This window comes from Staurois parvus, unplaced genomic scaffold, assembly GCF_062004578.1.
Source record: "Staurois parvus isolate SC_StPar_1 unplaced genomic scaffold, SC_StPar_1.0 ptg000662l, whole genome shotgun sequence".
In the NCBI taxonomy this organism is placed as follows: Eukaryota; Metazoa; Chordata; class Amphibia; order Anura; family Ranidae; genus Staurois; species Staurois parvus.
The window spans coordinates 2,006,271-2,033,736 of record NW_028318458.1 but is presented as its reverse complement, the minus strand read 5'-3'; the positions used below and the strand labels follow the sequence as shown (position 1 = coordinate 2,033,736).

General features: G+C 45.6%; 1 protein-coding gene across 1 annotated transcript in view; it reads left to right on the top strand.

The window, feature by feature from the left end:
• The first annotated feature begins 936 nt into the window (after nt 1-936).
• Nucleotides 937-27,466, top strand: part of LPAR2 (lysophosphatidic acid receptor 2) — a 105,005-nt gene continuing 78,475 nt past the window's right edge. The window contains exon 1 of the mRNA XM_089651755.1: nt 937-1,084. Coding sequence (XP_089507881.1) covers nt 1,078-1,084 — 7 coding nt within the window. The 5' untranslated portion in view covers nt 937-1,077. The remainder of the gene's footprint in view (nt 1,085-27,466) is intronic.

The window sequence follows — 27,466 nt, the reverse complement described above, 5'->3', positions numbered from 1 at the left end:
GTCCCTAACCCTGGGTTCACACTTTTGCGGTGCAGCTTATCACATGTGAACCGCACCGTGCAAATCACATGCGAATTCTGTGCGGTGCGATTGGATCCATTCATTTTGTATGGCTCAAATCGCACCCAGGGGCGGACTGACCATTTGGAAACTCGGGCACTGCCCGAGGGCCCGTGGTCAGTAGGGGGCCCCATGAGATGCCCCTGGTACCTTTTTCATAGGCTTTTTTGAGTTTGGGCAAGGACACAGGGGCCCCATGATACCCTATTGCCCGGGGGCCCCATGAGTTGTCAGTCCGCCCCTGATCGCACCGCATCCGCACCAAAAAGTTTTAGGACCTTTTTTTGGTCCGCACTAGAATCGGATCACATGGGTATTCACACCTATGCGATCCGATTCTGCACATCGCGCTGCGTTTTGCGGACCGATTTCGGGGTGTGTTTAACTTTACACACCCGCAGCGATTCGCATGAACGGGGTGCGATTGTGATGCGATGCGGAATTCGCACAGTGAAAAAACGCAGAGATGTAAGTCTGTCCCATAGGAAGTCGTGTTACATGGACTGTACTGCGTTTCTGCAAACTGCAAAACGCTGAGGTGTGAACCTAGATCACAGATGGAGCTTAGCTTTCCTGAGGGCAGCAACAACCTACAGCACTGCACCCAGGGGAGGCATTCTGCAGACATCTGTAGGCCTTTAGATTGTAAGCTCTTGTGTCAAGAAACATATTTTTCTATATTTTCCCTATAGGGACATGCCCCCTCCACTGATCTATAAGGTCCCTATTGAGTCCAAGACTCCAGTGCTGCAGCTGAGGCTCCGCCCACCCATGCAGCGTGCTGAGGGTACACAATGTATAGCTATGAGAGTGATGTAGGGCAATGTCCCCCCCTATATGGAATAGTGGTATCCGCCCCCTTCCTATCCCGCTCCGCTCCTGCCACCGTACCATTGTCACACACGGGGGGGAGTCTCAGTCCTCAGTCCTGTGCCCCTCCTATCTCTCCAGCTGATACTCTCGGAGCGGAGCCGTCCCCGGACTCAGCGCTGTCCGATTCTAGGACCGACCGCCGAGATGTTCGGTGAGTACCCCCTCCTCCAATCACTGCCTACGGGCCGTCTGAGATCGGACATGGTTCTGGGTGGATCCACTCATTCCCTGGGATCGCAGGGTTACTCTGTACTTGGAGGATGGAGTCCATACACACAGCCATAGGATTCCCCAATCAGATTGCATCCAGTTACTATCCTTATGGACCGATATTAATATATATTGATCGGTCATATCTGATTTATTCTGATTGGCTGTGGCCAAAAATACGATTGTAATAAATCTTTATATCGATAGAATCTCTGTGTGTATGATGATCTACGGAGATCTCTGTTCAGACCATCAGAAATACAATGGGAACTACCAGAAGTTGCAATTTGTTTTTCTTTTTTTTTTCTTTTTTCCCAGTTACTATCATTATGGATTGGTATTAATATATATTGATTGATCATATCTGATTTATTCTGATTGGCTGTGGCAAAAAAATACAATCATAATAAATCTTTATAACGATAGAATCTCTGTGTGTATGATGATCTACGGAGATCTCTGTTCAGACCATCAGAAATACAATGGGAACTGCCAGAAGTTGCGATTTTTAGAAAAAAAAAATTCCCAGTTATTATCATTATGGACCGATATTCATATATATTGATTGATCATTTCTGATTGGCTGTAATAAAAAATACAATTGTAATCTTTATATCGATAGAATGTCTTATGTGTATGATGATCTATAGAGCCATTTGGCCAGACAATCGGAAATACGATGGGAACTATCGGAAGTCGCAATTAAAAAAAAAGTCTCAATTATAATATGGGCCGGTACTAATGTAAGCTGATCAATCGTATCCAATTTATTCTGATTGGTTGTAGCAAAAAATACGATCATAATACCCATCTAGATACATCAATAGTGTGTGTGATCTATGGGACCATCTGTTCAGGCGATCGGAAGTACGATGGGAACTATCGGAAGTCGCAATTAAAAAAAAAAGTTTCAATTATTATTAATATGGACTGATATTAATGTAAACTGATCGATCGTATCCAATTTATTCTGATTGGTTATAGCAGAAATTATGATCAGATTAACTATCTAGAATACATCCATAGTGTGTATGATCTATGGGACCATCTGTTCAGGCGATCAGAAATACGATGGGAACTTCCAGAAGTCGCATTTTTTGTTGTACCTGCAATGGTGTCCATACACACTTCAGTTTTATTGTCCGATCGATGTGTGATTCAATCAAACCATCCAATGGGCAAACAATCAAATCGCCATGAAGGAGGATCTTCTGTCAGAAGTCAGCAGCTACACATACTGTAGCTGGCTTCCCACATTGTGTGATGGAAACAGAAAAGAGATCGATAATGATTGTATCCTCCAGTTATTAATGGAAATCCTCTTCTCCAAGTCTGCCATATCAATCGATTGGGTTGTCAACTATAGATTATTCCTACCAGAAGAGATCGATCAGAATAGAAATTGATCATTTATTGAATCGTATATGACCATCACAAGTTTTATAAGTTTCAGTTGATTTTGAGTGAAAATACAGTCAGATTGGTTGACAGACTGTGGTCTGTATATGGTGGATTGGTGGGTCGAGTGATTTACGATATTCTGCTGGTAAATGAATTGGGGGTATAGAAAACGTGTATGGCTGATGTCAGACTTTTTTTTTCAGGGAGATTAATCACTGCTATACAAATTATACCAGCAGGGAGCCAGTCATGTCATTGGTAGGGATCCTTAACACTAGTGGTGGGGGGGGGGGGGGGGGCTGTTGTGAAACCACGAAGTCCAGCTGTGTTTTTAACACTCCTCCTTTAGCTGCAGAGGCAGTGGCTGGGGAATTATGCCCCTTTCACACGGATGCACTGAGCAGGTCCATCTGTTTATTTACAGGCAGACCCGATTGGACCGTCCATTGTTCTCTATGGGGAGGTGGATGTAAATGGACATGTGCCTGCACCCGCCTGCATCTGATCCTATCCAATCCGCTAAAAACCGATGGATGGGGATCCATTCCCGTCCATCTAGCGATTCCGATCGGATGACAGTCAAGTGGAAACAGACAGGTGGTCCGTTTCCATCCGACCGCCCCATAGAAAACAGCAGGCTGTGTCCGCTCTGCATAAGCAGAGCGGACACAGACTTGTCATCCACCTGCTCAGCGGGGATCAGCGAAGAGAGATTCCCCCAGAAGAGAGATCCCCCGAAGAGAGATCCCCCGAAGAGAGATTCCCCCAAAGAGAGATTCTCCCGAAGAGAGATCCCCAGAAGAAAGATTCCCCCAAGGAGAGATCCCCTGAAGAGAGATTCCCCCACAGAGAGATTGCCCCAATGAGAGATTCTCCCAAAGAGAGGTCCCCAGAAGAGAGAACCCCGAAGAGAGATTCCCCCAAAGAGAGATTCCCCCGAGAAGAGATTCCCCCAAAGAGAGATCCCCCGAAGAGAGATTCCCCCAAAGAGAGGTCCCCCGAAGAGAGATCCCCCGAGAAGAGATTCCCCCAAAGAGAGATTCCCCCAATGAGAGATTCCCCCGAGAAGAGATTCCCCCAAAGAGAGATCCCCCGAAGAGAGATTCCCCCAAAGAGAGGTCCCCCAAAGAGAGATCCCCCAAAGAGAGATTCCCCCGAGAAGACATTCCCCCGAAGAGAGATCCCCAAAAGAGAGATCCCCCAAAGAGAGGTCCCCAGAAGAGAGATTCCCCCAAAGAGAGGTCCCCAGAAGAGAGATTCCCCCAAAGAGAGATCCCCCGCTGAGCAAGCGGACTCCGCGAAGCGACGCCTGGCGAGCACCACCCATCCAAGTGAGTGGGGCCACTCTGCAAGCAACCTGCTACCATGCAGCTGTGGGGTTCCAGGAGGTAAAGTAGGCGGTGAGGAGGTGACATATCAGGAGACCACTAGCCGGGATAAGAGTTGGAGTGCAGCTGGGATCACTCCGCATGGGGCAGGAGCCGGCACTGCAGAGGAGGCATCGGCTTATGCAGCTCTTGCTCTCTATTACAGCTCCAGCTTTACAAGTTGTCCCTCTGCGATCTACCAGTCACTGGCTGCGATCTACAGGTTGCCGACCCCTGCCTTAGGGATCTTTCACATGTGCCAACCCTCTGAAAAGCAATCCACAGCGGATTACTTTTTAGAGACATTTGACAGGCTGTGAGATATATGTCGCCTCCTCACCACCTTCTTTGATCCTCCAAACGTCCACCCACTGTCTGGTAACTGTTTGCATTGCATGTGGTTGTGGTGAGGCCCCATTCACTTGAATTGGTGACTAATGTGGCCCTCCCTCTTAGATTGTAAGCTCCAAAGAACAGGGCCCTCCTTTCCCTCTTGTATTGAACTGTATTGTTGCTGTATTGTCTCCCTTTATATGTAAAGTGCTGAGCAAACTGTTGGCGCTATATAAATCCTGTATAATACTAATAATAATAATGTTTGGCTTCAACTCAAAACATTGCAGCTGCTGTGTTTTCGTGGGCAGATGGGGGGTGGTAAAACCACGGCTCAATTGCCTGCTTTGACACCTCATGTGAACGGGCCTTAAGCCCTGGTTCACACTGATGCGGTCCGGAATTTGCAGCGTTTTCAGTACGAATTCTTCACTGCATCAGAATCGCACCCCGTTCATGCAACCCACTGCGGGTGTGTATGTTAAGTTAACAACACCCTGAAAGCGGTCCACAAAATGCGGTGCGATGTGCAGAATCGGAGCATAGGTGTGAATACTCGTGCAATCCGATTCTAGTGTGAACCAAAAAAAGGGTCCTTCACGTTTTGGGTGCGCATACAAAATGTATGGCTCCGATCGCACCGCTCACAAATCGCATGTGATTGGTACAGGAATGCGGTGCAGCTTCTGTGCGAATCACATGCGATATGCCGCACCACACATATGTGAACCCGGGTTTAAAGCTGCTGGTGATAGTGCTGCACTGCGCTGCTGGTGATAGTGCTGCACTGCACTGCTGGTGATAGTGCTGCACTGTGCTGCTGGTGATAGTGCTGCACTGCGCTGCTGGTGATAGTGCTGCACTGCGCTGCTGGTGATAGTGCTGCACTGCGCTGCTGCAAATCACTCTCCTTCAGTGATTCCAATGACATTCCATAGAAATACATTACAGCTTCATTTAGATGCATGGATAAGCTGCAATAGGCAGTGGATCGGGTGTTTTCATTACGTGGTTTTCCTGACATGTAGCGATTATCAGGCTGCTAGCCCACCGAACACTACACACTCAAGCCAAGGGGGAAGCGCCACATACACCCAGCAACTGTGCGGCGCATTTGTAGGCTAACATGGGGTTAAAATAGGCGGCGAGGAGACGTCACATCGCTTCCTCACTGCCATTCAGTAGCCTCTGAAATGTGATCCAAACGCGGATTGGACTTCAGAGGAAAGGCAAATTCAGACACGTTTAAATCTATCATAAAAGTAAATTTGTGTTTTTACGCATCACGTTTGAAATGAATGGGCTGCCCTACGCGCAAAAAAAAAATCGCATCAAAGAAGCAAATGCACCTTTTTAAAAAAAAAATAGCACTGCACCAAAACGCATGGCACTTTGTTATCCTACACGTCAGAACACGATTCTGCTTGTGTGTGCGTTAGCAAGGTGTGTTGATGTACCATTAAGAATGAACTGCCCTGCTGCGTGCCTTCTTGTGCGTTAATGGAATGCGTGTGATTTTGCGCCAGTTCCCATATCGCACAAATTTGAATCTAGCCTAAATTCAAATAAATGTGAGATGGTGAAAGTAACATAGTCGTATCATCGAATAACCTTGTGGGTTCAGTCCCTTTACAGCCACCTAACACTAAGACCGGCCATATATTATACAATTTTCTTCAGATTTTTGCTTTATGCTGGCCATAGACGGGTCAGAAATCAGCCGATTTTTTGGCCGAAAAAAAAATCGTCCGATTTTTGCACCGTTAGTGGGTTAATTGGTCTGCTGTTTTTCGGGGTTTTTGCACATTTTTTTTATCGGTCACGTTGGAAAATTTGTAGCCAATTTTCCTGGCAATGATGGGCAAATTGGCCGATTGTTTTACCGATAAAAAATCTGCGCATGAGCCGTGACCTACAAGAAGAAGAAAAAGAAGAATAATAAGAATTCCAGTCCACTATTATATTTTATATGAAGAAGTCTTGCGGTTGCAACAAATGTATCCATTTGTATCCGAATAAAAACATCTGTTTCCCAAATGGATACAAATGGACACAAATGGATACAAATGGATACATTTGTTGCAACCGCAATACTTTTTCATATAAAATATATCATCTTCTTCTTTTATTCTTCTTCTTATCTATTAGTCCCCTGTGTGCTCCCCTGTCTCTGCAAGGGACAGAAGTAATTATGGGGTTAAATGCTGGCCATAGACGGGACAAAAATTGGCCGTTGGTGGTAACGTCGGCTGATCGAACGACTGATTTTTTGTGTTTTTTTTTTTAAAAACGGCCGATTTTTGACCCGTCTATGGCCTGCATTAGATTTACCAAAAACCATATAATAGGAGGTCAAACCCAAACAACACTTTCAGTTGTATCCAATTAGACAGGCCCTTGCACTACATAGTTGAAGATAAATCTAAAGGAAATTGGGCAGAAATTGGACAGAAAATTGTACAGTGTGTGGCCAGTCTTAGTCCTCATGCACACGGGACGTTTTTACAGCGGCTGTTTTTGGCTTTTGGCGTTTGTTTTCTACAGCCAATAAACCCCCCAGCATGTTATCCTATGTGTCCATACACACACAGACTGGAATCAACGTTTTTGTGGCTGGAAATAAAACCCAGAACTAGTGGGATTCTAGAGGAGTTTTTCATAGCTGTAAACACGCTCTAACGCTGAAAAACATGGCAAAATGCTGCAAACTGGCGTTTTTGGACATTTGCACGCTAGCTGTTTTTTTTTTAGCTCAAAAAACGCTGGATAAGAAACACTGGTAATAGTGTTTTTTAGTAGCATTTTAGGAGTGTTTAGGAGCGTTAGCATTTTATTAGCATTTTTACAGTACATGTAGAAAAAAAAGCTGTTGGGAGCATTTTAGTAGCGTTTAACAGTGTTTAGGGGCGTTTAGCTTTTTTTTCTGCTGGAAAAACACTCCAAAAAACTGCTCCTAGATGCTGAAGCTTGAGTGTTTTTTGAGCTCAAAACTCCAAAAAAAGCTCAAACTTAAAAAATCAATTGTTCTCTATAGTGCCTGTTCACAGGAAAGCTCAAGTGTGAATGCAGCCAAAGTAGTGTGCATGGACACATAGGATAACACTATTCAGCTTCTAGGAGCAGAAAAAATGCTAACAGCTTCTAGGAGCTTAAAAACATTAGTGTGCATGGAGCCTAAGCAACTTATTCACTCCCTTGTTATCTCTCGCCTTGACTTTTGTAACTCCCTCCTCTTTGGCCGACCTAATCACAGACTATCCCCTCTTCAGTCTATCATGAATGCTGCTGCCAGACTCATCCACCTTACTAACTGTTCTGTATCTGCCACCCCTCTCTGCCAATCCCTCCATTGGCCTCCATTCACTGTCCTCCACCCCTCTCTGCCAATCCCTCCACTGGCCTCCACTCAGTGTTCTCCACCCCTCTCTGCCAATCACTCCACTGGCCTCCACTCAGTGTCCTCCACCCCTCTCTGCCAATCCCTCCACTGGCCTCCACTCAGTGTCCTCCACCCCTCTCTGCCAATCCCTCCACTGGCCTCCACTCAGTGTCCTCCACCCTTCTCTGCCAATCCCTCCACTGGCCTCCACTCAGTGTCCTCCACCCCTCTCTGCCAATCCCTCCACTGGCCTCCATTCAGTGTCCTCCACCCCTCTCTGCCAATCCCTCCACTGGCCTCCACTCAGTGTCCTCCACCCAGTGTCCTCCACCCTTCTCTGCCAATCCCTCCACTGGCCTCCACTCAGTGTCCTCCACCCCTCTCTGCCAATCCCTCCACTGACTTCCACTCAGTGTCCTCCACCCCTCTCTGCCAATCCCTCCACTGACTTCCACTCAGTGTCCTCCACCCCTCTCTGCCAATCCTTCCAATGACTTCCACTCAGTGTCCTCCACCCCTCTCTGCCAATCCCTCCACTGGCTTACCGTTGCCCAACGGATAAAATTCAAAACATTAACAATAACATATAAAGCCATTTATAACTCTGCCTCAAATTACATCACCAATCTTGTCTCTAAATATCACCAAAACTGTCCTCTCCGCTCCTCGCAAGACCTCCTACTCTTTAGCTCCCTTGTCTCCTCCTCCCATGCTCATCTCCAGAACTTCTGCAGAGCTTCCCCCATCCTCTGGAACTCTCTACCCCAATTTATCAGACTCACTTTTAGACGATCTCTGAAAACCTATCTCTTCAGGAAAGCCTATCCTGCCCTCAGCTAATAATGGAATCTTCTACTCCTCCTACCAACCCATCCCCCACAGTTATTACCTTTTGTACCACCAGCCCCTCCCTCCTAGATTGTAAGCTCCAAGGATCAGGCCCTCCTATCGCTCTTGTATTGAACTGTATTGTTGCTGTATTGTCTCCCGTTATATTGTAAAGCGCTGAGCAAACTGTTGGCGCTATATAAATCCTGTATAATAATAATAATTGTATACCACTGAACGCAGTGCGCAGTTTTGTTTGTAGACGTAGCTGTGCGTTTGTCCTCCTTGATTTCTATAGCAATGCATAGAGAACTGTATGCTTTGTGAATCTAACTTACACTCGTGTGAATGAGACTTAGGCTTCATTCACAGCGTCATATGCGTATTTTCTGCGCAGAACGCAGCATCTTGTTGGCAGAGCTAACATAAAATCCACACCTAAAGTACTTGCGTTGAGATGCGTGCAGTTCTTCTAACATGCATACACAAACAGATATGCGCAGTCCTGGATGCAGAGCTGTCCTACTTTTTCTTTGCCTGCCGCTAAACGTGGCGCACGTTTTCGTTTGTAATCACAGCTGTGTGTATGGCCCCATTGATTCCTACAATGCTGCGTTCAGATGCGTACAAAACTATTCGCTGTATACATTTAAATACCGCGTTTCAGACGGCCGTGCGAATGAGCCCCTATGTATACACCAGGTGGGAAGGCGTTAACAAGAAGACATGATATAAGAAGCCCAGCCTCTGCAGATGTCCGTGTGTTCTAGACTCCATAGACCAGCAGCAGGTCGCCCCCCCATCCCAGGTTCATGTCCGTGTCACACTCCTAACATGTCCGCTGCGTTCACCACCACACTGCGCCCCATGTTAGCGGCCAATCGGAGAGCCAAGTGACGCTACAGAGGGGCCTTGCTACTTGCGTCTCTCAACAATGGCCAAGAACAACAGCGGCGTGTTTTTGTCTCCCGGGGAGCCCGCGGTGTCATGCTAAGATGTGTGCCGGTGGATTTGCTGCGCTCCGGAATATTTTCCGGAATCTTGGAGGAGAGCGGTGTGGTTCTTGGCTCCGAGCTGATTTGCTTTCATTGGAAGCGGCCATCTAAAACGGAAAAGATTTGTCATCCGTTCAATCAGGGCTAACAGAGTCATGTCATTCCAAACGTCATTTTTCAGACTGTAGCTTTCATTAAAATAATACTTGCTGATGCTGAACAGGTCCTTGATCAGGGACCGTCATTATGGAGGGCGGGGCTCTCCAAACTGCGGCCCCCGGGCCACATGCAGCCTGCTAGAGGACCTTATCCGGCCCGCAGCTCTGGTCAGTGGAGTATTCTCTATGTGTACAGCTTGAGGATTGGGGTCATCTGAGGATCCCTATTGTCTCCCCCAATGTAAGGGAAGACTCTGACAGGGGCTGGGATGTAAGGGGGGGTCTCTGATGTAAAGTGGGGTCAGATGGGTACTCTGATTTAAGGGGGGCTCAGATCAGGAAACTGATGTAAGAGGGGGCTCTGATGGGGATCCTGATGTAAAGAAGAACTTTGATGGGGACTCAGACGTAAGGAAGCTTTCTGCTGGGGACCCTGATGTAAGGGGAGACTTTGCTGGGGATCCTGATGTAAGGAAGGACTCTGATGGAGACTCTGATGTAAGGAAGGACTTGGATGGAAACTCTGATGTAAAGGGGGAACTGATGGGGACCCTGATTTAAGGAAGGACTCTGATGGGTACCCTGATGTAAGGAAGGACTCTGATGGAGACTCTGATGTAAGGGGGGACTCTGATGGGTACCCTGATGCAAGGAAGGACTCTGATGTAAGGGGAAACTCTGATGGGGACCCTGATGCAAGGAAGGACTCTGATGGATACTCTGAAGTATAATTATTATTATACAGGATTTATATAACACCAACAGTTTATGAAGGCAGACATTACAGTTACAATACAATTTGGAACAAGAAGAAACAGAGGGCCCGGCTCATTAGAGCTTACAATCTAGTAAGGGGGGACTCTGATGGAGGCTCTGTTGTAAGGGGAGACTCTGATGTAAGGAAGGACTTGGATGGAGACTTTGATGTAAGCGGGGAACTCTGATGTAAGGATGGACTCTGATATAAGGAGGGACTTGGATAGAGACTCTGGTGTAAGAATGGACTCTGATGTAAGGGGAGAACTGATGGTGACCCTGATTTAAGGAAGGACTCCGATGGATTCTCTGAAATAAGGGGGGACTCTGATGGAGTCTCTTTTGTAAGGGGAGACTCTGATGTAAGTAAGTACTTGGATGGAGACTTTGATGTAAGCGGGGGACTCTAATGTAAGGAAGGACTTGGATGGAGACTTTGATGTAAGAATGGGTGTAAGCAGGGAACTGATGGGGACCCTGACTTAAGAAGGAAGGACTCTGATGGAGACTCTGATATAAGGGGGGACTCTGATGTACGTAGGGACCCTGACAGAGACGCTGATGTAAGGGGGACTCTGATGGAGACTCTGATGTAAGGAGGGGCTTTGATGGAGACTCTGATGTAAGAATGGACTCTGATGTAAAGGGGGACTCTAATGGAGACTCTAATGTAAGGAGGGACTCCGGTGTAAGGAAGGACTTGGATGGAGACTCTGATGTAAGAATGGACTCTGATGTCAGGAAGGACTTTGATGAAAACACTGATGTAAGAAGGGACTCTAATGAAGACTCTTATGGGGACTCTGATGTGAAGAAGGACTTGGATGGAGACTACCCACGCTCAGGGCCCTATGGGTTCATGGCATGTAGCACTCAGTACAGCGCTCATCCCCATCCATGCCTTCCTGCATCCTGCAGAAGGCGCCCCGTCCCGTGTGTGAGAGGTCCTGATACAGTTGTGACCAAAATTATTCAACCCCCAATGCTGTAAAGGGGTTTAGGGACTATAGTGTACATTTGGAATTGTATTCAGAATCAAATCCTACAAGGACGTTGTAACTACCCAAATGCAACTAAAATGACATCAATTGTTTATGTAATACAGTAGTAAATGGTTCTTATGTGGTTTCTTCATTGCCACAATTATTCAACCCCTTAAAGACTACCACTCTGAAGAACAGAGGTTCATACAGGTGCTTTCCATCAGGTATTGAAAACACCTGTGGATGTCACCGAGCAGCAATCAAGCATAATAAGCACCAATTAGGCAGCTTTAAAATGACTGTGATACTCAGCTCCTTCTAGACATTTACTGGTGTGGTTACAAACATGGTGAAGGCAAGAGAATGGTCCAGGAAGACAAGAGAAGAGGTGATTTCTCTTCACAGGAAGGGCAATGGCTATAAGAAGATTGCAAAGATGTTAAACATACCAAGAGACACCTTAGGAAGCATCATTCGCAAATTCAAGGCAAAGGGCACTGTTGAAACGCTACCTGGTCGTGGCAGAAAGAAGATGCTGACTTCGACTGCTGTGCGCTACCTGAAGCGTAGAGTGGAGAGAAGTCCCCGTGTGACTGCTGAGGAACTGAGAAAAGATTTGTCAGATGTGGGTACAGAAGTTTCAGCCCAGACAATAAGACGCACACTGCGTAATGAAGGCCTCCGTGCCAGAACTCCCAGGCGTACCCCCTTGCTGTCTCCAAAGAATAAGAAGAGTCGACTGCAGTATGCCAAAAGCCATGTGGACAAACCACAAAAGTTGTGGGATAGTGTTCTGTGGACTGATGAAACAAAATTAGAACTGTTTGGGCCCATGGATCAACGCTATGTTTGGAGGAGGAAGAACAAGGCCTATGATGAAAAGAACACCTTGCCTACTGTGAAGCATGGTGGAGGGTCAATCATGCTTTGGGGCTGTTTTGCTTCTGCAGGTACAGGGAAGCTTCAGCGTGTGCAAGGTACCATGAATTCTCTTCAGTACCAGGAGATATTGGATGGAAACGTGATGCAGTCCGTCACACACCTGAGGCTTGGGAGACGTTGGACCTTTCAACAGGACAATGATCCCAAGCATACCTCCAAGTCCACTAGAGCATGGTTGCAGAGGAAAGGCTGGAACATTTTGGAGTGGCCATCGCAGTCACCAGACTTAAATCCGATTGAGAACCTCTGGTGGGACTTAAAGAAAGCAGTTGCAGTGCGCAAGCCTAAGAATGTGACTGAACTGGAGGCCTTTGCCCATGAAGAATGGGCGAAGATACCCGTAGATCGCTGCAAGACACTTGTGTCAAGCTATGCTTCACGTTTAAAAGCTGTTATAACTGTAAAAGGATGCTGTACTAAGTACTAAGATTGAATGTCACTTGGGGGTTGAATAAAACTGATAATGCTGTGAGCACAGAAAAGACATTTGTGGTTATTTCATTATAACTGTTATGTTATATTTGTCTGACCTACAAGTGCCTCTTTAATGTAAATGTAAGCAAGATGACTGAATGATCAAAAGCAATGTCAAACTGGCCAAAACACTCAATTTCAGTGGGGGTTGAATAATTTTGGTCACAACTGTAGATGGGACAGAACTCTCCCAATTGGACATTTATCAGATGAAGGCCCCTTTAGGAGACGTTCTCCATGCTGTGGTCTCGATGATGAAGGCCCCTATAGGAGACGTTCTCCGTGCCGTGGTCTCGGTGATGAAGGCCCCTATAGGAGACGTTCTCCGTGCCGTGGTCTTGGTGATGAAGGCCCCTATAGGAGTCATTCTCCCTGCCGTGGTCTTGGTGATGAAGGCCCCTATAGGAGACGTTCTCCCTGCCGTAGTGTCGATGATGAAGGCCCCTGTAGGAGTCGTTCTCCCTGCCGTGGTCTTGGTGATGAAGGCCCCTATAGGAGTCATTCTCCCTGCCGTGGTCTTGGTGATGAAGGCCCATATAGGAGACGTTCTCCCTGCCGTAGTGTCGATGATGAAGGCCCCTGTAGGAGTCGTTCTCCCTGCCATGGTCTTGGTGATGAAGGCCCCTATAGGAGACGTTCTCCCTGCCGTGGTCTCAGTGATGAAGGCCCCTATAGGAGACGTTTTCTGTGCCGTGGTCTCGGTGATGAAGGCCCCTATAGGAGACATTCTCCCTGCCGTGGTCTCGGTGATGAAGGCCCCTATAGGAGACGTTCTCCATGCCGTGGTCTCGGTGATGAAGGCCCCTATAGGAGTCGTTCTCCCTGCCGTGGTCTTGGTGATGAAAGCCCCTATAGGAGACGTTCTCCCTGCCGTGGTCTCGGTGATGAAGGCCCCTATAGAAGACGTTCTCCGTGCCGTGGTCTTGGTGATGAAGGCCCCTATAGGAGACGTTCTCCGTGCCGTGGTCTCGGTGATGAAAGCCCCTATAGGAGACGTTCTCCCTGCCGTGGTCTCAGTGATGAAGGCCCCTATAGGAGACGTTCTCCCTGCCGTGGTCTCGATGATGAAGGCCCCTATAGGAGACGTTCTCCCTGCCGTGGTCTCGGTGATGAAGGCCCCTATAGGAGACGTTCTCCCTGCCGTGGTCTCGGTGATGAAGGCCCCTATAGGAGACGTTCTCCGTGCCGTGGTCTTGGTGATGAAGGCCCCTATAGGAGTCATTCTCCCTGCCGTGGTCTTGGTGATGAAGGCCCCTATAGGAGACGTTCTCCCTGCCGTAGTGTCGATGATGAAGGCCCCTGTAGGAGTCGTTCTCCCTGCCGTGGTCTTGGTGATGAAGGCCCCTATAGGAGTCATTCTCCCTGCCGTGGTCTTGGTGATGGAGGCCCATATAGGAGACGTTCTCCCTGCCGTAGTGTCGATGATGAAGGCCCCTGTAGGAGTCGTTCTCCCTGCCATGGTCTTGGTGATGAAGGCCCCTATAGGAGACGTTCTCCCTGCCGTGGTCTCAGTGATGAAGGCCCCTATAGGAGACGTTTTCTGTGCCATGGTCTCGGTGATGAAGGCCCCTGTAGGAGACATTCTCCCTGCCGTGGTCTCGGTGATGAAGGCCCCTATAGGAGACGTTCTCCATGCCGTGGTCTCGGTGATGAAGGCCCCTATAGGAGTCGTTCTCCCTGCCGTGGTCTTGGTGATGAAAGCCCCTATAGGAGATGTTTTCCCTGCCGTGGTCTCGGTGATGAAGGCCCCTATAGAAGACGTTCTCCGTGCCGTGGTCTTGGTGATGAAGGCCCCTATAGGAGACGTTCTCCGTGCCGTGGTCTCGGTGATGAAAGCCCCTATAGGAGACGTTCTCCCTGCCGTGGTCTCGGTGATGAAGGCCCCTATAGGAGACGTTCTCCCTGCCGTGGTCTCGATGATGAAGGCCCCTATAGGAGACGTTTTCCCTGCCGTGGTCTCGGTGATGAAGGCCCCTATAGGAGACGTTCTCCCTGCCGTGGTCTCGGTGATGAAGGCCCCTATAGGAGACGTTCTCCGTGCCGTGGTCTCGATGATGAAGGCCCCTATAGGAGACGTTCTCTGTGCCGTGGTCTCGGTGATGAAGGCCCCTATAGGAGACGTTCTCTGTGCCGTGGTCTCGGTGATGAAGGCCCCTATAGGAGACGTTCTCCGTTCCGTGGTCTCGGTGATGAAGGCCCCTATAGGAGACGTTCTCTGTGCCGTGGTCTCGGTGATGAAGGCCCCTATAGGAGACGTTCTCCGTTCCGTGGTCTCGGTGATGAAGGCCCCTATAGGAGACGTTCTCCGTTCCGTAGTCTCGGTGATGAAGGCCCCTGTAGGAGACGTTTTCCCTGCCGTGGTCTCAATGAAGGCCCCTATAGGAGACGTTTTCCCTGCCGTGGTCTCAATGAAGGCCCCTATAGGAGACGTTCTCCGTGCCGTGGTCTCGATGATGAAGGCCCCTATAGGAGACGTTCTCTGTTCAGTGGTCTCGATGATGAAGGCCCCTATAGGAGACGTTCTCCCTGCCGTGGTCTCCATGATGAAGGCCCCTATTGGAGACGTTCTCTGTGCCGTGGTCTCGGGGGATCTGGCACACACGGTGATTACATTTGCTGTTCTCGGAGTTGGTTGTAGAATTCAGTAAGTACATCCCAAGTTTTCTGGGGTCTCCCCACTGGCGCCTCTTTTTTCTGGACTTGCGCAAAGTTTTTGGCCGAGAAGCTCATGACTTTGCTGAAAGCTCAGTACAGAGCGTGATCTGCTCTCCGCGATGCCGTGTCTAGAACCCATGACGTCATGCAGGGACTGGCCAAGAGAGGCGACTGTCGCCACACTCCCAGAATGCTTTGAGGCAGGGATGGTGACATCACCCCAGAGGTTAGCCATAGGCACCTTCTAGAACCTTGGCTTCCAAAAGCCTATAGACAAGCCGCTGTTTTTTGATTTTTTTTGGCATCACAAAAGGAAAAGTTTATTAGTTTAGCGGGGGATGTTTTGTGTGTTTATTGTCCCATTCACACCTCTAAATGGGGCTGTTTGCGATTATTTGTGGGAGATAACTGCGATTACCTGCAGATAGGAAGCCCATTCAAAGCAATGGGAGGCTGATGGTGGTTGCAGTTATTCGCAGCTGTTCACATGCACCCTAGGGTCACGCCTAAGCGTTTTCCGCAGCATTTTGCAGAAACGCACTACAGTCCATTTAACATGATTGCCTATGAGCCATGTGCACACCTGGACGTTTTCACCCGGTGCGTTTTTTGGAAGGGGTCAGGGATTTTTTTGAATGCAAAAGTTGCATTTTTGGTTCTATAGACTTCAATGGAAACGCTGCAGAATAGCGCGTGTTGTGTTTTTGCTGCATTTTTTATGCGTTTTTTTATGCATTTTGCGTTTAAAATCTGCCTAGTAACAAGAAAAATGAAAAAAAAAAAAGCCGCGGTAAAACACGCAAAAAGCAATTCAGAAACGCATCAAACACAACCTGCATATGTGTGAACCTAGACATAATAATAAGTATTGAACACGTCACCATTTTTCCCAGTAAATATATTTCTAAAGGTGCTATTTCAGCACATATAACAACCCATGCAATCCCTACATACAAATAACCCAAAATCTATAAATTCAGAAATTAGGTTATGTGTAACTAAATGGAATGACACAGGGAAAAAGTATTGAACACATGAAGAAAGGGAGGTGCAAAAAGGAATGGAAAGCCAAGACACCAGGTGAAATCTATCGGTAATTAGAAAGCAATCCTGCCACTTGCCAGTGCAAATTAATATCAGCTGGTTCAGTCTCCACTGATTGCCTATAAAAAGGTGTCTCATTACCAAGGTGTCACACAAGAATCATCTCATAATGGGTAAAAGCAAAGAGCTCTCTCAAGACCTTTGCAACCTTATTGTTGCAAAACATTCCGATGGCATTGGTTACAGAAGAATTTCTAAACTTCTGAATGTTTCAGTGAGCACTGTTGGGGCCATAATCCAGAAATGGAAAGAACATCATTTCACCATAAACCGGCGAAGACCAGGTGCTTCTCAAAAGATTTCTGACAGGAGTAAAAATAATTATCAGAAGAGTTGTCCAAGAGCCAAAGACCACTTGTACAGAGCTTCAGAAAGACCTGGAATCAGCAGGTACAATAAGTAATGCACTCAACCACCATGGCCTGTATGCACCACACAAGGATATATTGCTGAAGGAAAAGCATGTTGAAGTTCGTTTAAAGTTTGCTGCACAACATTTAGACAAGCCTGTGACATACTGGGAGATTAAAGTCTGGTCAGATGAGGCCAAAATTGAACTCTTTGGATACCATAATTCAGACCATGTTTGGGGGTCAAATGGCACTGCACACCATTCCAAAAACACCATACCAACAGTGAAGCATGGAGGTGGGAATGTCATGGTGTGGGGCTGTTTTTTCAGCATGCAGGCAAACTTCACATCATTGAAGGAAGGATGAATGGAAAAATGTACTAAGACATTCTTGATAAAATCTGCTACCATCTACCAGAATGATGAAGATGAAACGAGGGAGGACATTTCACCAAGACAATGATCCCAAACTCAACTGGTTTCAAAGAAAGAAAATAAAGCTGTAGAACGGCCCAGCCAATCACCCGACTTGAATCCAATAGAAACTCTGTGGAAAGAACTAAAGACCCGAGTTCATAGAAGAGGCCCACCGAACCTTCAAGATTTGAAGACTGTGTGGAAGAATGGGCCAAAATCACACCTGAGCGATGCATGCCACTAGTTTCTCCATACAGGAGACATCTTGAAGCTGTCATTCCCAACAAAGGATTTTGTATGAAGTAGTAAATACATTTCAGTTAGTGTGTTCAATACTTTTTCCCTTTGTCCTTCCATATTATTACACATAACTTAATTTATGAACTTATTTGTTTTGGTTTCTATGTATGAATGGATTGCATGGGTTGTTGCAGACGTGTGGTGAAAAGTTCATGTCAATAGCACTTTAGAAATATATTTGTGACTTGTGTATGTGTTTTTCCTGCTAATCAGTGTGAAGGTAACTGTAGACTAATGTAATGTGTGTTGCAGTAACCAAAACACAATAGTGTGAATGGCCAGTTATTCCCTAAAATATTCCTGGTTTATATAAATGAATATTCCATAATCTATAGCACGGGTGTCAAACTGGCGGCCCTCCAGCTGTTGCCAAACTACAAGTCCCATGAGGCATTGCAAGATTGACAGTTACAGACATGACTCCCAAAGGCAGAGGCATGATGGGACTTGTAGTTTCGCAACAGCTGGAGGGCCTCCAGTTTGACACCCCTGCTTTATAGTGTTTATGTCAGTGTGGGGGGGGGGGGAGCAGGAGTGAAGACAGACACCTCTCCAGGAAATCACAGTAGGGTCAGACAGAGTTTTCAAACAAGTCCCATAGCTATTTCCTGAGATCTGTCAGCTACTGATATTTCAGGCCCCAGCTGTTGTGGAACCATATGGCCCAGCATGCCCAGCTAGCCTTGATCTTCTGGATGAATGGTGACTGAGGAAGGATTCATTACTCTCCATATACACAGCAGGGTTGTATAGGTGTCACTGCCCTGACCACACTTGTCTGCTCACCATCTGCTGTTGATGGAAGTCTTCATGTAAACAGCTTCATTTGGTTGGTCCTGGATATTGCTTTGAATACAGCACAGAGTGCAGGCACATCAAAGGCCGCCAGATGCATTGCCTGGGGGGGGGACTCATTAAAAGTAAACCACATTACCATAAGGCTTTGAGTCAGTCCCATGCTCAGTAATATGGAAACTCCGACAAGCTGCTAGATTCTGAGGTCCTCATCCCCCACTGGCCTTATTCAGTAGAAGTTTCTTATTCTGGCCAAAGATGGATCTTTGCTTCTTTTTTTTTTCGTTCAACTAGCGGGCTGAATAGCAACAAAAAAACAACATATTTCTCCATCTACACAACGAGGTGGACAGAGGAACCCTCCCCGCTGTCAGAACGCACTGATCAGCAACTGCAGCCACTGATTGAGAGAAATTTTCCAACAATCTCATTCAACAGAAGTCAATTGACCACACGTGGATCAAAACTGTGATCCATCTATGGCCAGCTTTAGCACCTGTAGAATTTTGATAGAAATTTGTCATTTTCAGAACATTCTTTCGATTTATAGGGCACAATTTGACATTCAGTTTCAACCAAAGTGAGTAAAAAAAAAAATTGAAGGACAAGGATGGAAATTTTTTGTTGAATCGAATGGGAATGAGCAAATTTCTGTTAGTTGAATTTACTCCTGGCCATCCTACCAAGTCTTATGGCCCATGCACTTGTCAATGTTAATCTGGAAGTAGAATGTTCATTCTGTGAAATGCATTTACGTGATACTTGTTCAAAATTAGATGAAGGCACCATGGAATGATTGGACGAGTGATTTCCATACTTTAATGGCAAGCATTGAAGAAAATTCTAGAGGTGTAAGGCCAGTGTAAGGACTCATCATGAACATAGGCGTACTGAGTTTTACAAAATAAAATGCAGGAACTTGCTGGCAACGAGATGCTGTATTTTACGTTGTTCAAATATTGTACACATGTAACTGTTGTGTAACGTTTACATGCATGCAGGCATACAGTGCTAATGCAGTCTAATGATTGTGAGGATGCAGGCAGCCTTTGCCTCCTAGCATACTTTGTTGCTAGGATGCAGGTGACTGTTGCTGCCTATCATCATTTACTGCTAGGATGCAGGCAGCTTATGCCACCTAGAATTCTTTGTTGCTAGCACGCTGGCAGCTATTGCTTCCTAGCATTCTACATTGCTCAGACGCTGGCGGCTATTGCCTCTTAGTCTAGTATTCCTTGTTGCTCGGACGCTGTAAGCTATTACCGCCTAGCATTCTTCTTTGCTTGGACGCTGGCAGCTATTGCCGCCTAGTATTATTCATTACTAGGATGCAGGCAACTAATGCCTCATGGGATTCTTCGTTGCTAGGATGCTGGCGGCTAAGGCTTCCTAGTATTCTTCATTATTCGGATGCTGCCAGGTGTTGTCTCATAGCATTCTTTGTTGCTAGCACGCTGGCAGCTATTGCCTCCTAGCATTCTACATTGCTCGGACGCTGGCGGCTATTGCCAATTAGTCTATTATTCTTTGTTGCTCAGATGCTGTAAACTATTACCTCCTAGCATTCTTCTCTGCTTGGACGCTGGCAGTTATTACCTCCTAGTATTATTCATTACTAGGATGCAGGCAGCTAATGCCTCATAGAATTCTTCATTTCTAGGATGCTGGCAGCTATGGCTTCCTAGAATTCTTCATTATTCGGATGTAGGCAGGTGTTGTCTCATAGCATTCTTTGTTGCTAGCATGCTGGCAGCTATTGCCCCCTAGCATTCTACATTGCTCGGACGCTGGTGGCTATTGCCAATTAGTCTAGTATTCTTTGTTGCTCGGACGCTGTAAACTATTACCTCCTAGCATTCTTCTTTGCTTGGATGCTGGCAGCTATTGTCTCCTAGTATTATTCATTACTAGGATGCAGGCAGCTAATGCCTCATAGAATTATTCATTGCTAGGATTCTGGCTTCTATTGATTCCTAGTATTCTTCATTATTCGGATGCAGGCAGGTATTGTCTCATAGCATTCTTTGTTGCTAGGACGCAGTTGGCTATTGCCTCCTAGCATTCTTTGTTGCTAGGACACAGGCGGCTGTTGTCACCTAGTGTTCCTTATTGCAAGATTATAGGTGGTACCATTTGGTTTGGTGTCTGCAAATGCACCGTGTTTGGTGTCCTGTTAACAGTTATTCTCACCTGTCTGCATCTCGTAAGGGCAGCACGTTCACATGTTGTGCAGGATACACGAGTAGATGTCTTTTCCGCACTGCGTTCCAGTATGAACTGACACTAATGCACAGAATTTAACAACTTCATATCTTAAAGGAGTCTCAGTAGAAGACTTTGGGTCATGTACTCTATGTGCCAGGGTCTAGCAAAGTCCCTACCTGGCTTCCTAAATGTTCTTGTTGATTGCAGACCGTGCACATCCTACAAGATATGTGTAGCTCGCTATGCACCAATTTCATCCAGTATTCCCGATTTCCTGAACAGCCTGCAGATTCTTTAGTAGTCACCATATGGCTCTCATGGTAGAAATTCCATTTTTTTTTTTTGTCTGATTCAATGGTTGAGTGTAACTAAATTCTTGTTGCTGTGGAAGACACCTTCACTCTTCTTTTTTCTGCATTTAATAAAACTGGAGACAGGCCATAGTGGGATCCCGGCAGGGGGATGGAAGCAGGAGCAGTCTCCAGCCTAGAGCAAAATGACTTCCCGTGGTGCTCAGGGGTCATCCAATCTCCTGAATAAAAGGTATAGTCTACTCAACCTGTACCCCTGTGGTGAGTCTGGCTGATTGTCACCATTACTGATTATTACCAACAGGACAGGATTTAAATGAATAATCCAATATACTGCAGATTATTAATGCTGTTCTCTCATTCATTAACAAAGGATACTACACAATATGATCATTGTGTTTAGAGACCTGACCACAAGGATGCATGAAGATAGATGGATCATCTAGCCTCTGGTTGGATATGCCGGTACTCTTCAACTACCCTTTAGACAAGGCAAAGCAGAATACAGACCAGCACTCTTGGCTGAGTTGGGGAAGGGCTGGGATATAGGGTACGTTTATACTGCCACCCCTATCAAAGGGCAGTTGACAAGCAGTTAAGAGGAGATATGTCGCTTGTTTTAATGCCAACCCACTGCACCACAACTGAAATGCAGGGAGGTTGCAGTATGGCCCCCATTCACTTGAATGCGTTTGGCGGCAGTACCATCTGCCCATGCCTTTTAATTTTTTCCATAGCCTTGAACTTAAGAATTGCAGTCGGGGCATTGGTTCAGCCCAGCTGCAATGCTGTGCCAGGTGGGCATTTAGGGGGCGGTAGGATCATGGCTCAACCACTTGCTTTTACAGTCGCTCATGCGAACGAGTCCATAAAGAGATGCTGGTTCAATGTGAATAGGAGAATAGTATACTTCCCAAATCTCTTTAGTTGGAAGAGAGGAACAAAAGTTTCATCCCAGCTACAATTTGATTCCTGTCGAGGGGGAATGGCCATAGATGAATTAAATGGCTGTCTGGTTGGGTTGTGTATATCTCAGGACTAGACTGGACAGCTTGTAAGTATGGAGATCCCATATCTGAGGGTTCGCTGTGGAAGCTGACAATCACTATAGTAGCTGGCATTACTACAGTAATAGCTACAATCTTCTGGGTTCTGTGCTGAGCAGCTTCTCTGCACATGGACCATAGAGGGGGGTCACTTGATCAGCACTGCCACCATTCAAAGAACACCTCATATTTTTTGAATGAATACAAGGCTTTCTGTGGTTGGATAAAAACGAGATTATGACATCACTACCTTTCCTCTCCACCTCGTCCAATTAGGAAGCGCCAACTATTAATGCAAAAAAAAAAGACGGTGTTCCATGAATGGTGGCAGTTTGTGTCCATCTCTGTAGTAGTGCCAAATACAGCATTGATTGTCAAGCTTCCCCAATGAACCCTCAGGTGTGAGATATGCATACCTACAAGCTTGACCAATGTAAGTATACCTTGTACCTTGATAAGACATTTCTTTATAAAGGTTTTTACATCATATACTAAAGGTGGCCATTTATGGATCGAAAATCGTCCAGTTCACATGCTGTCTAGCCCAAACTGGCAACTCTGCAAGGAGAGGAAAGAAAGCTTTCTGTCCTCTCCTACCACTGACACTCAGCATGGGATGCCTGTAGGAAGGTTTCCCTCAAACTCCTGTGTGAACTCGGGCTATGACAAGCCTGGGCTCACATAGGAGCAGTGGGGAAACCGCATGCGATTTGAACAAGAATCGCATTCTTGTTCAAATTGCATTCTCTTCTGTGCGGTGCAATTTGTGTCCACAATTTGTCCAATTTGTGGCCTCTGAGACTCTGCTCTCTCCTGTTTCTCCTCCTACCTATCGCAGCGCTCCTTCAGTGTTACCTATAACGCTGCCTCCTCCTCTTCACTCCCTCTTTCTGTAGGGGTCCCTCAAGGTTCTGTCCTTGGACCCCTTCTCTTCTCCATCTACACCTCCTCCCTTGGTCACTTGATAAACTCCCACGGCTTCAATTACCATCTCTATGCTGATGACACACAAATCTATCTTTGTACCCCTCACCTCACCCCTTCAGTCTCCTCTTGCATCACTAACCTACTAAGTGACATATCAGCATGGATGTCACTCCACTTCCTCAAACTCAATCTTTCCAAAACTGAGCTCTTAGTATTCCCCCCAGCCCGTGCCCCCTCCCCCGACTTCTCCATCAAGATCAATAACACAATCATCAGTCCCTCCCCTCATGCCAGGGTACTAGGTGTAATCATGGACTCCCATCTGTCCTTGCAGTACCAAATCCATTCGCTGTCCAAATCGTGTAGACTTCACCTCCGCAACATCTCCAAGATACGCCCGTTCCTAACCTCGGAAACCACTAAGCAACCTATTCACTTTCTTGTTATATCTCACCTCTACTATTGTAACTCCCTCCTCATTGGCCGACCTCATCGCAGGCTATCCCCTCTTCAGTCTATCATGAATGTTGCTGCCAGACTCATCCACCTTACTAACCGTTCTGTATCTGCCACCCCTCTCTGCCAATCCCTCCACTGGCTTACCGTTGCCCAACGGATAAAATTCAAAACATTAACAATAACGTATAAAGCCATTTATAACTCTGCCTCAAATTACATCACCAATCTTGTCTCTAAATACTCTCCGCTCCTCGCAAGACCTCCTACTCTCTAGCTCCCTTGTCTCCTCCTCCCATGCTCATCTCCAGGACTTCTCCAGAGCTTCCCTCGTACTCTTGAACTCTCTACCCCAATTTATCATACTATCGCTTACTCTGCTCACTTTTAGGCGATCTCTGAAAACCTATCTCTTCAGGGAAGCCTGTCCATCCCCCACAGTTACTACCTTTTGTACCACTAGCCCCTCCCTCCTAGATTGTAAGCTCCAAGGGGCAGGGCCCTCAAATCCCTCTTGTATTGTTGCTGTATTGTCTCCCGTTATATTGTAAAGCACTGAGCAAAGTATCGGTCATTGGTATCAGCGAATACTTGACCGAAAGTATCTGTACTCATACTTGCTGATAAAAAAACAGTATTGGTGCATCCCTAGTTACAATATACATGATGTTTTCTGAATCAGAATCACTCTCACAGAATTTTGTTCATTCAAGAAATATCTTCTGCCCTTCTTCAAATTCATATTCAAACATCAATTTGACCCCACTTACCATTAGAAAATTGAATGAATGTTCCAAAAATGAACATTTTCAAACCAAACTCTACTGGTCCATGGCCAGGCTTAGGCTGAGCTTATCTGCTGTCCTTGGTCAGAGTTGTTGAAGGAGTTGAAGAGCATCAGATAAGAATGTTGTCTTAGCTCAGCCTCTTGTTATTGTTCATATCAGTGGTGGTCAGTTAGATAAACACAAGAGACAGAGATCTAGGTCTGGTTTTAGTTATATGATACTTGTTTTTATAGTAGGTCAGGGGATTTTTGTGGAGTTGTGTGTTACTCAAAGATGGGCTGAGCATCACTTGCTGGCACTTATTCTGCACATTCCTACGCTTTGTACGGCTTTTGGTTTTATATGATGGCTTCTTAAGCCTCTAAATCTTCCTCCCTGCTGTCAAGGATTTGTCCTGATCTTTTATTATTTCCTGGCTGTAAAACTTGATAACGTCGGCGCCTGCTTTGGATTAACCAGTAAAGGAGTAATATCATTATCGGTTATTGTTTGTAAATTGGAAGAATGGTAAGCAAATAGGTTGTTCTTGATAAGAAATACCCCATTGTGTATATTACTTGGATGGTGGTCATAGGAGGACAGATTACTCTCAGAGAACAGTTGGCCATAGACATCAGCGGTGAGATTGGGTCCTCAGGAGGGGCAAAGAAAAGTTTAGGATTGATCTTTACAGCATGTTGATTTTCTGCACGGAAAGTGTTCCTTCCTTGACCTGACCTCTAGCCTTAATTGAACCCTTTGACTGACCTTGTTATTTAGCTGAAACATTTTTTTTAATCTATTGATTGAGTGAACGGAAAGGATAGAAATTCTGTCAGTGTATTTTTATTGCTTGAAATGGTAGATTGATGGGGTGGATAATGTTGTTCTGTTGGTATATTATGCGAAATTACTGGTAGTATCCCGGTGGGGCACCTGGGTGATGTGCGGAGTGCTACCCTAAACCAAGGAACTGCCACAGAGACCATGGAAAGTGAAAATATTTATTGTATCTGAAGATCAAAGTGGCACACCAAGGTGTTGGAATCCAAAATAAGGTTTTATTCCAAATGTAAATGTATAGGTGCTTCTGGAGTCAAAACTTATTTTGGACTCTAACATTTTAGTGTGCCACTTTGATGTTCAGATTCAAGTAATATTTTCTCATTCTGGTGATTGGAGTGGCACAGTAAAGTCCACAATTATTATTAGTTTTTATCATTTATTACAGGTACTTATACAGCGCCTTCAATTTATGCAGCTCTTTGCACATATATATTGCACATTCACATCAGTCCCTAACCCTCAAGGAGCGTACAATCTAAGGTCCCTAAATCACATTCATACATACACATACTAGGGCCAATTTAGACAGGAGCCAATTAACCTACCAGCATGTATTTGAAGTGTGGGAGGAAGCCGGAGTCCCTGGAGGAAAGCTATGCAAGCACAGGGAGAATATGCAAACTCCAGATAGGTGGGGGTTTATTTACTAAAGCTGGAGAGTCCAAAATCAGACTCCCTTCTGCATAGAAACCAATCAGCTTCCAGGTTTCATTGCCAAAGCTTCATAGAACAAGCTGAGGTTAGAAGCTGATTGGTTTCTATGCAGAAGGGAGTCTGATTTTGGACTCTCCAGCTTTAGTAAATAAACCCCGTGGTGTCATGGTTGGGACTTATAAGGGTTTGTTCCAAAAGCATCTCTTATACATTAATAAAACCTTATTTTGGACTCTACACATAAGTGTGGTACTTCGATCTTCAGATTCAAATGTTAGTTTTTTATTGCTGTCCATATAGTTGATGCAGAGATTTATCCCTTTCTATTTGTCCTGATGACCATTGTCTCCTGGATGGAAACTATAAGAAATCTAAAAGTTTACAGCTGTCAACAGAACAGGAATAGGAGGGAAATCTTCCATTGGGAACACGTTTTGGTGACAACTGTAAAATTGGGGATTTATTTTTGACTGTCGGAGAGAAATCTCCACATCAGGGACACAGAGCGGATTTTCTCACTTGGGAGTGTTTTGAATTCAGCTTTTGTTGCCTTCAGTAATACAGACAAAAGTTTCTAACTATTCCCTTCTCTAATATTTATATATTTATATACTGTATGTCAATGTAGCCTTGTCAGTATGTCACCTCATACGTCAGTAAGGTTAGTTTATGTTAAAAATCTCATTCACAAGGTCCTGTATGAACTCAGGGGATGCCCACGAAAGTAAAATAAATTGTGGTGCTCCTCTAACCTTACTATTGCAAATAATACATCTTTGGCTCCATGAGAGCCTATAAGTGGATAGAAATCCACATTTCAAGCTGTTATGATATGTGCTGCTCTGTATGTACTATTTATTTGAACAGAATTGAGACAAGTCCTGTTTTGTGTATGGATTATTGTTTTATTTTTCATTCCTGTTTGGATATAAAGTCTTTTTATGTACAACTTTGTGATGATGAGACATATTGTTCTGTACTTTCGTTTTAAACAAAATCTCATTGACGTCTACTACCTTGGGCCCTGATGGATTCTCTGCCAGCTATTACAAATGCTATGCACCACTCCTTTCCTCGTATATGGTAGAGATGTTAAACTGGGTCCTACAGGGTAATACATTTCCTGATGAAATGCTTTTAGCCAACATGGCTTTGTTGCCGAAACCTCAGAAAGATCATTTTTTACCACAAAATTATAGACCTATCTCGGTCATAAATAACAATTTAAAGATATTTAGTCACATTTTGGCAGATAGATTGGCCCCTATAATCTCCTCTTTGGTCTCCCCAGACCAATCATGTTTCATTCCCAATAGACTTATCACTGACAATATAAGACTGACCATGAATGTTATACAGGATGCTAACTTACATTCTAAGAAGTATTGCTATTAAGCCTTGATATCAACACGGCCCTTGACAGTGTTCTTTGGCCTTACCTATTTTCCCTTTTGCAATGCATGGGCTTTCATGATGAATTTGTATCTACCATATATGCATTAACTAACTCTCCTCAAACAAGAATAAGACTTCCAGGTTGTAACTCAGACTTTTTCACCTTGGGAAGGGGCACACATCATCGACAGGGTTGCCTACTCTCACCCTTATTATTTGCCTTAATTAGAGCCCTTGGCCACAGCCATTAGATTACACCCAGATATTTCTGGTTATCTGCCCCTTGCTTCACAATTCAAATTATGCATGTATGCTGATGATGTTATGCGTTTTGTAACTAAGCCGCTGATTTCGGTACCAAACCTCTTTCAGCTACTTACGAATTTTGCATCCCTCTCGGGTCTCACTGCTAACTTATCTAAATCAGTTGCCTTACCGATTAATATCTAACAAGCGCTAAGGGACTCTCTTCATAGC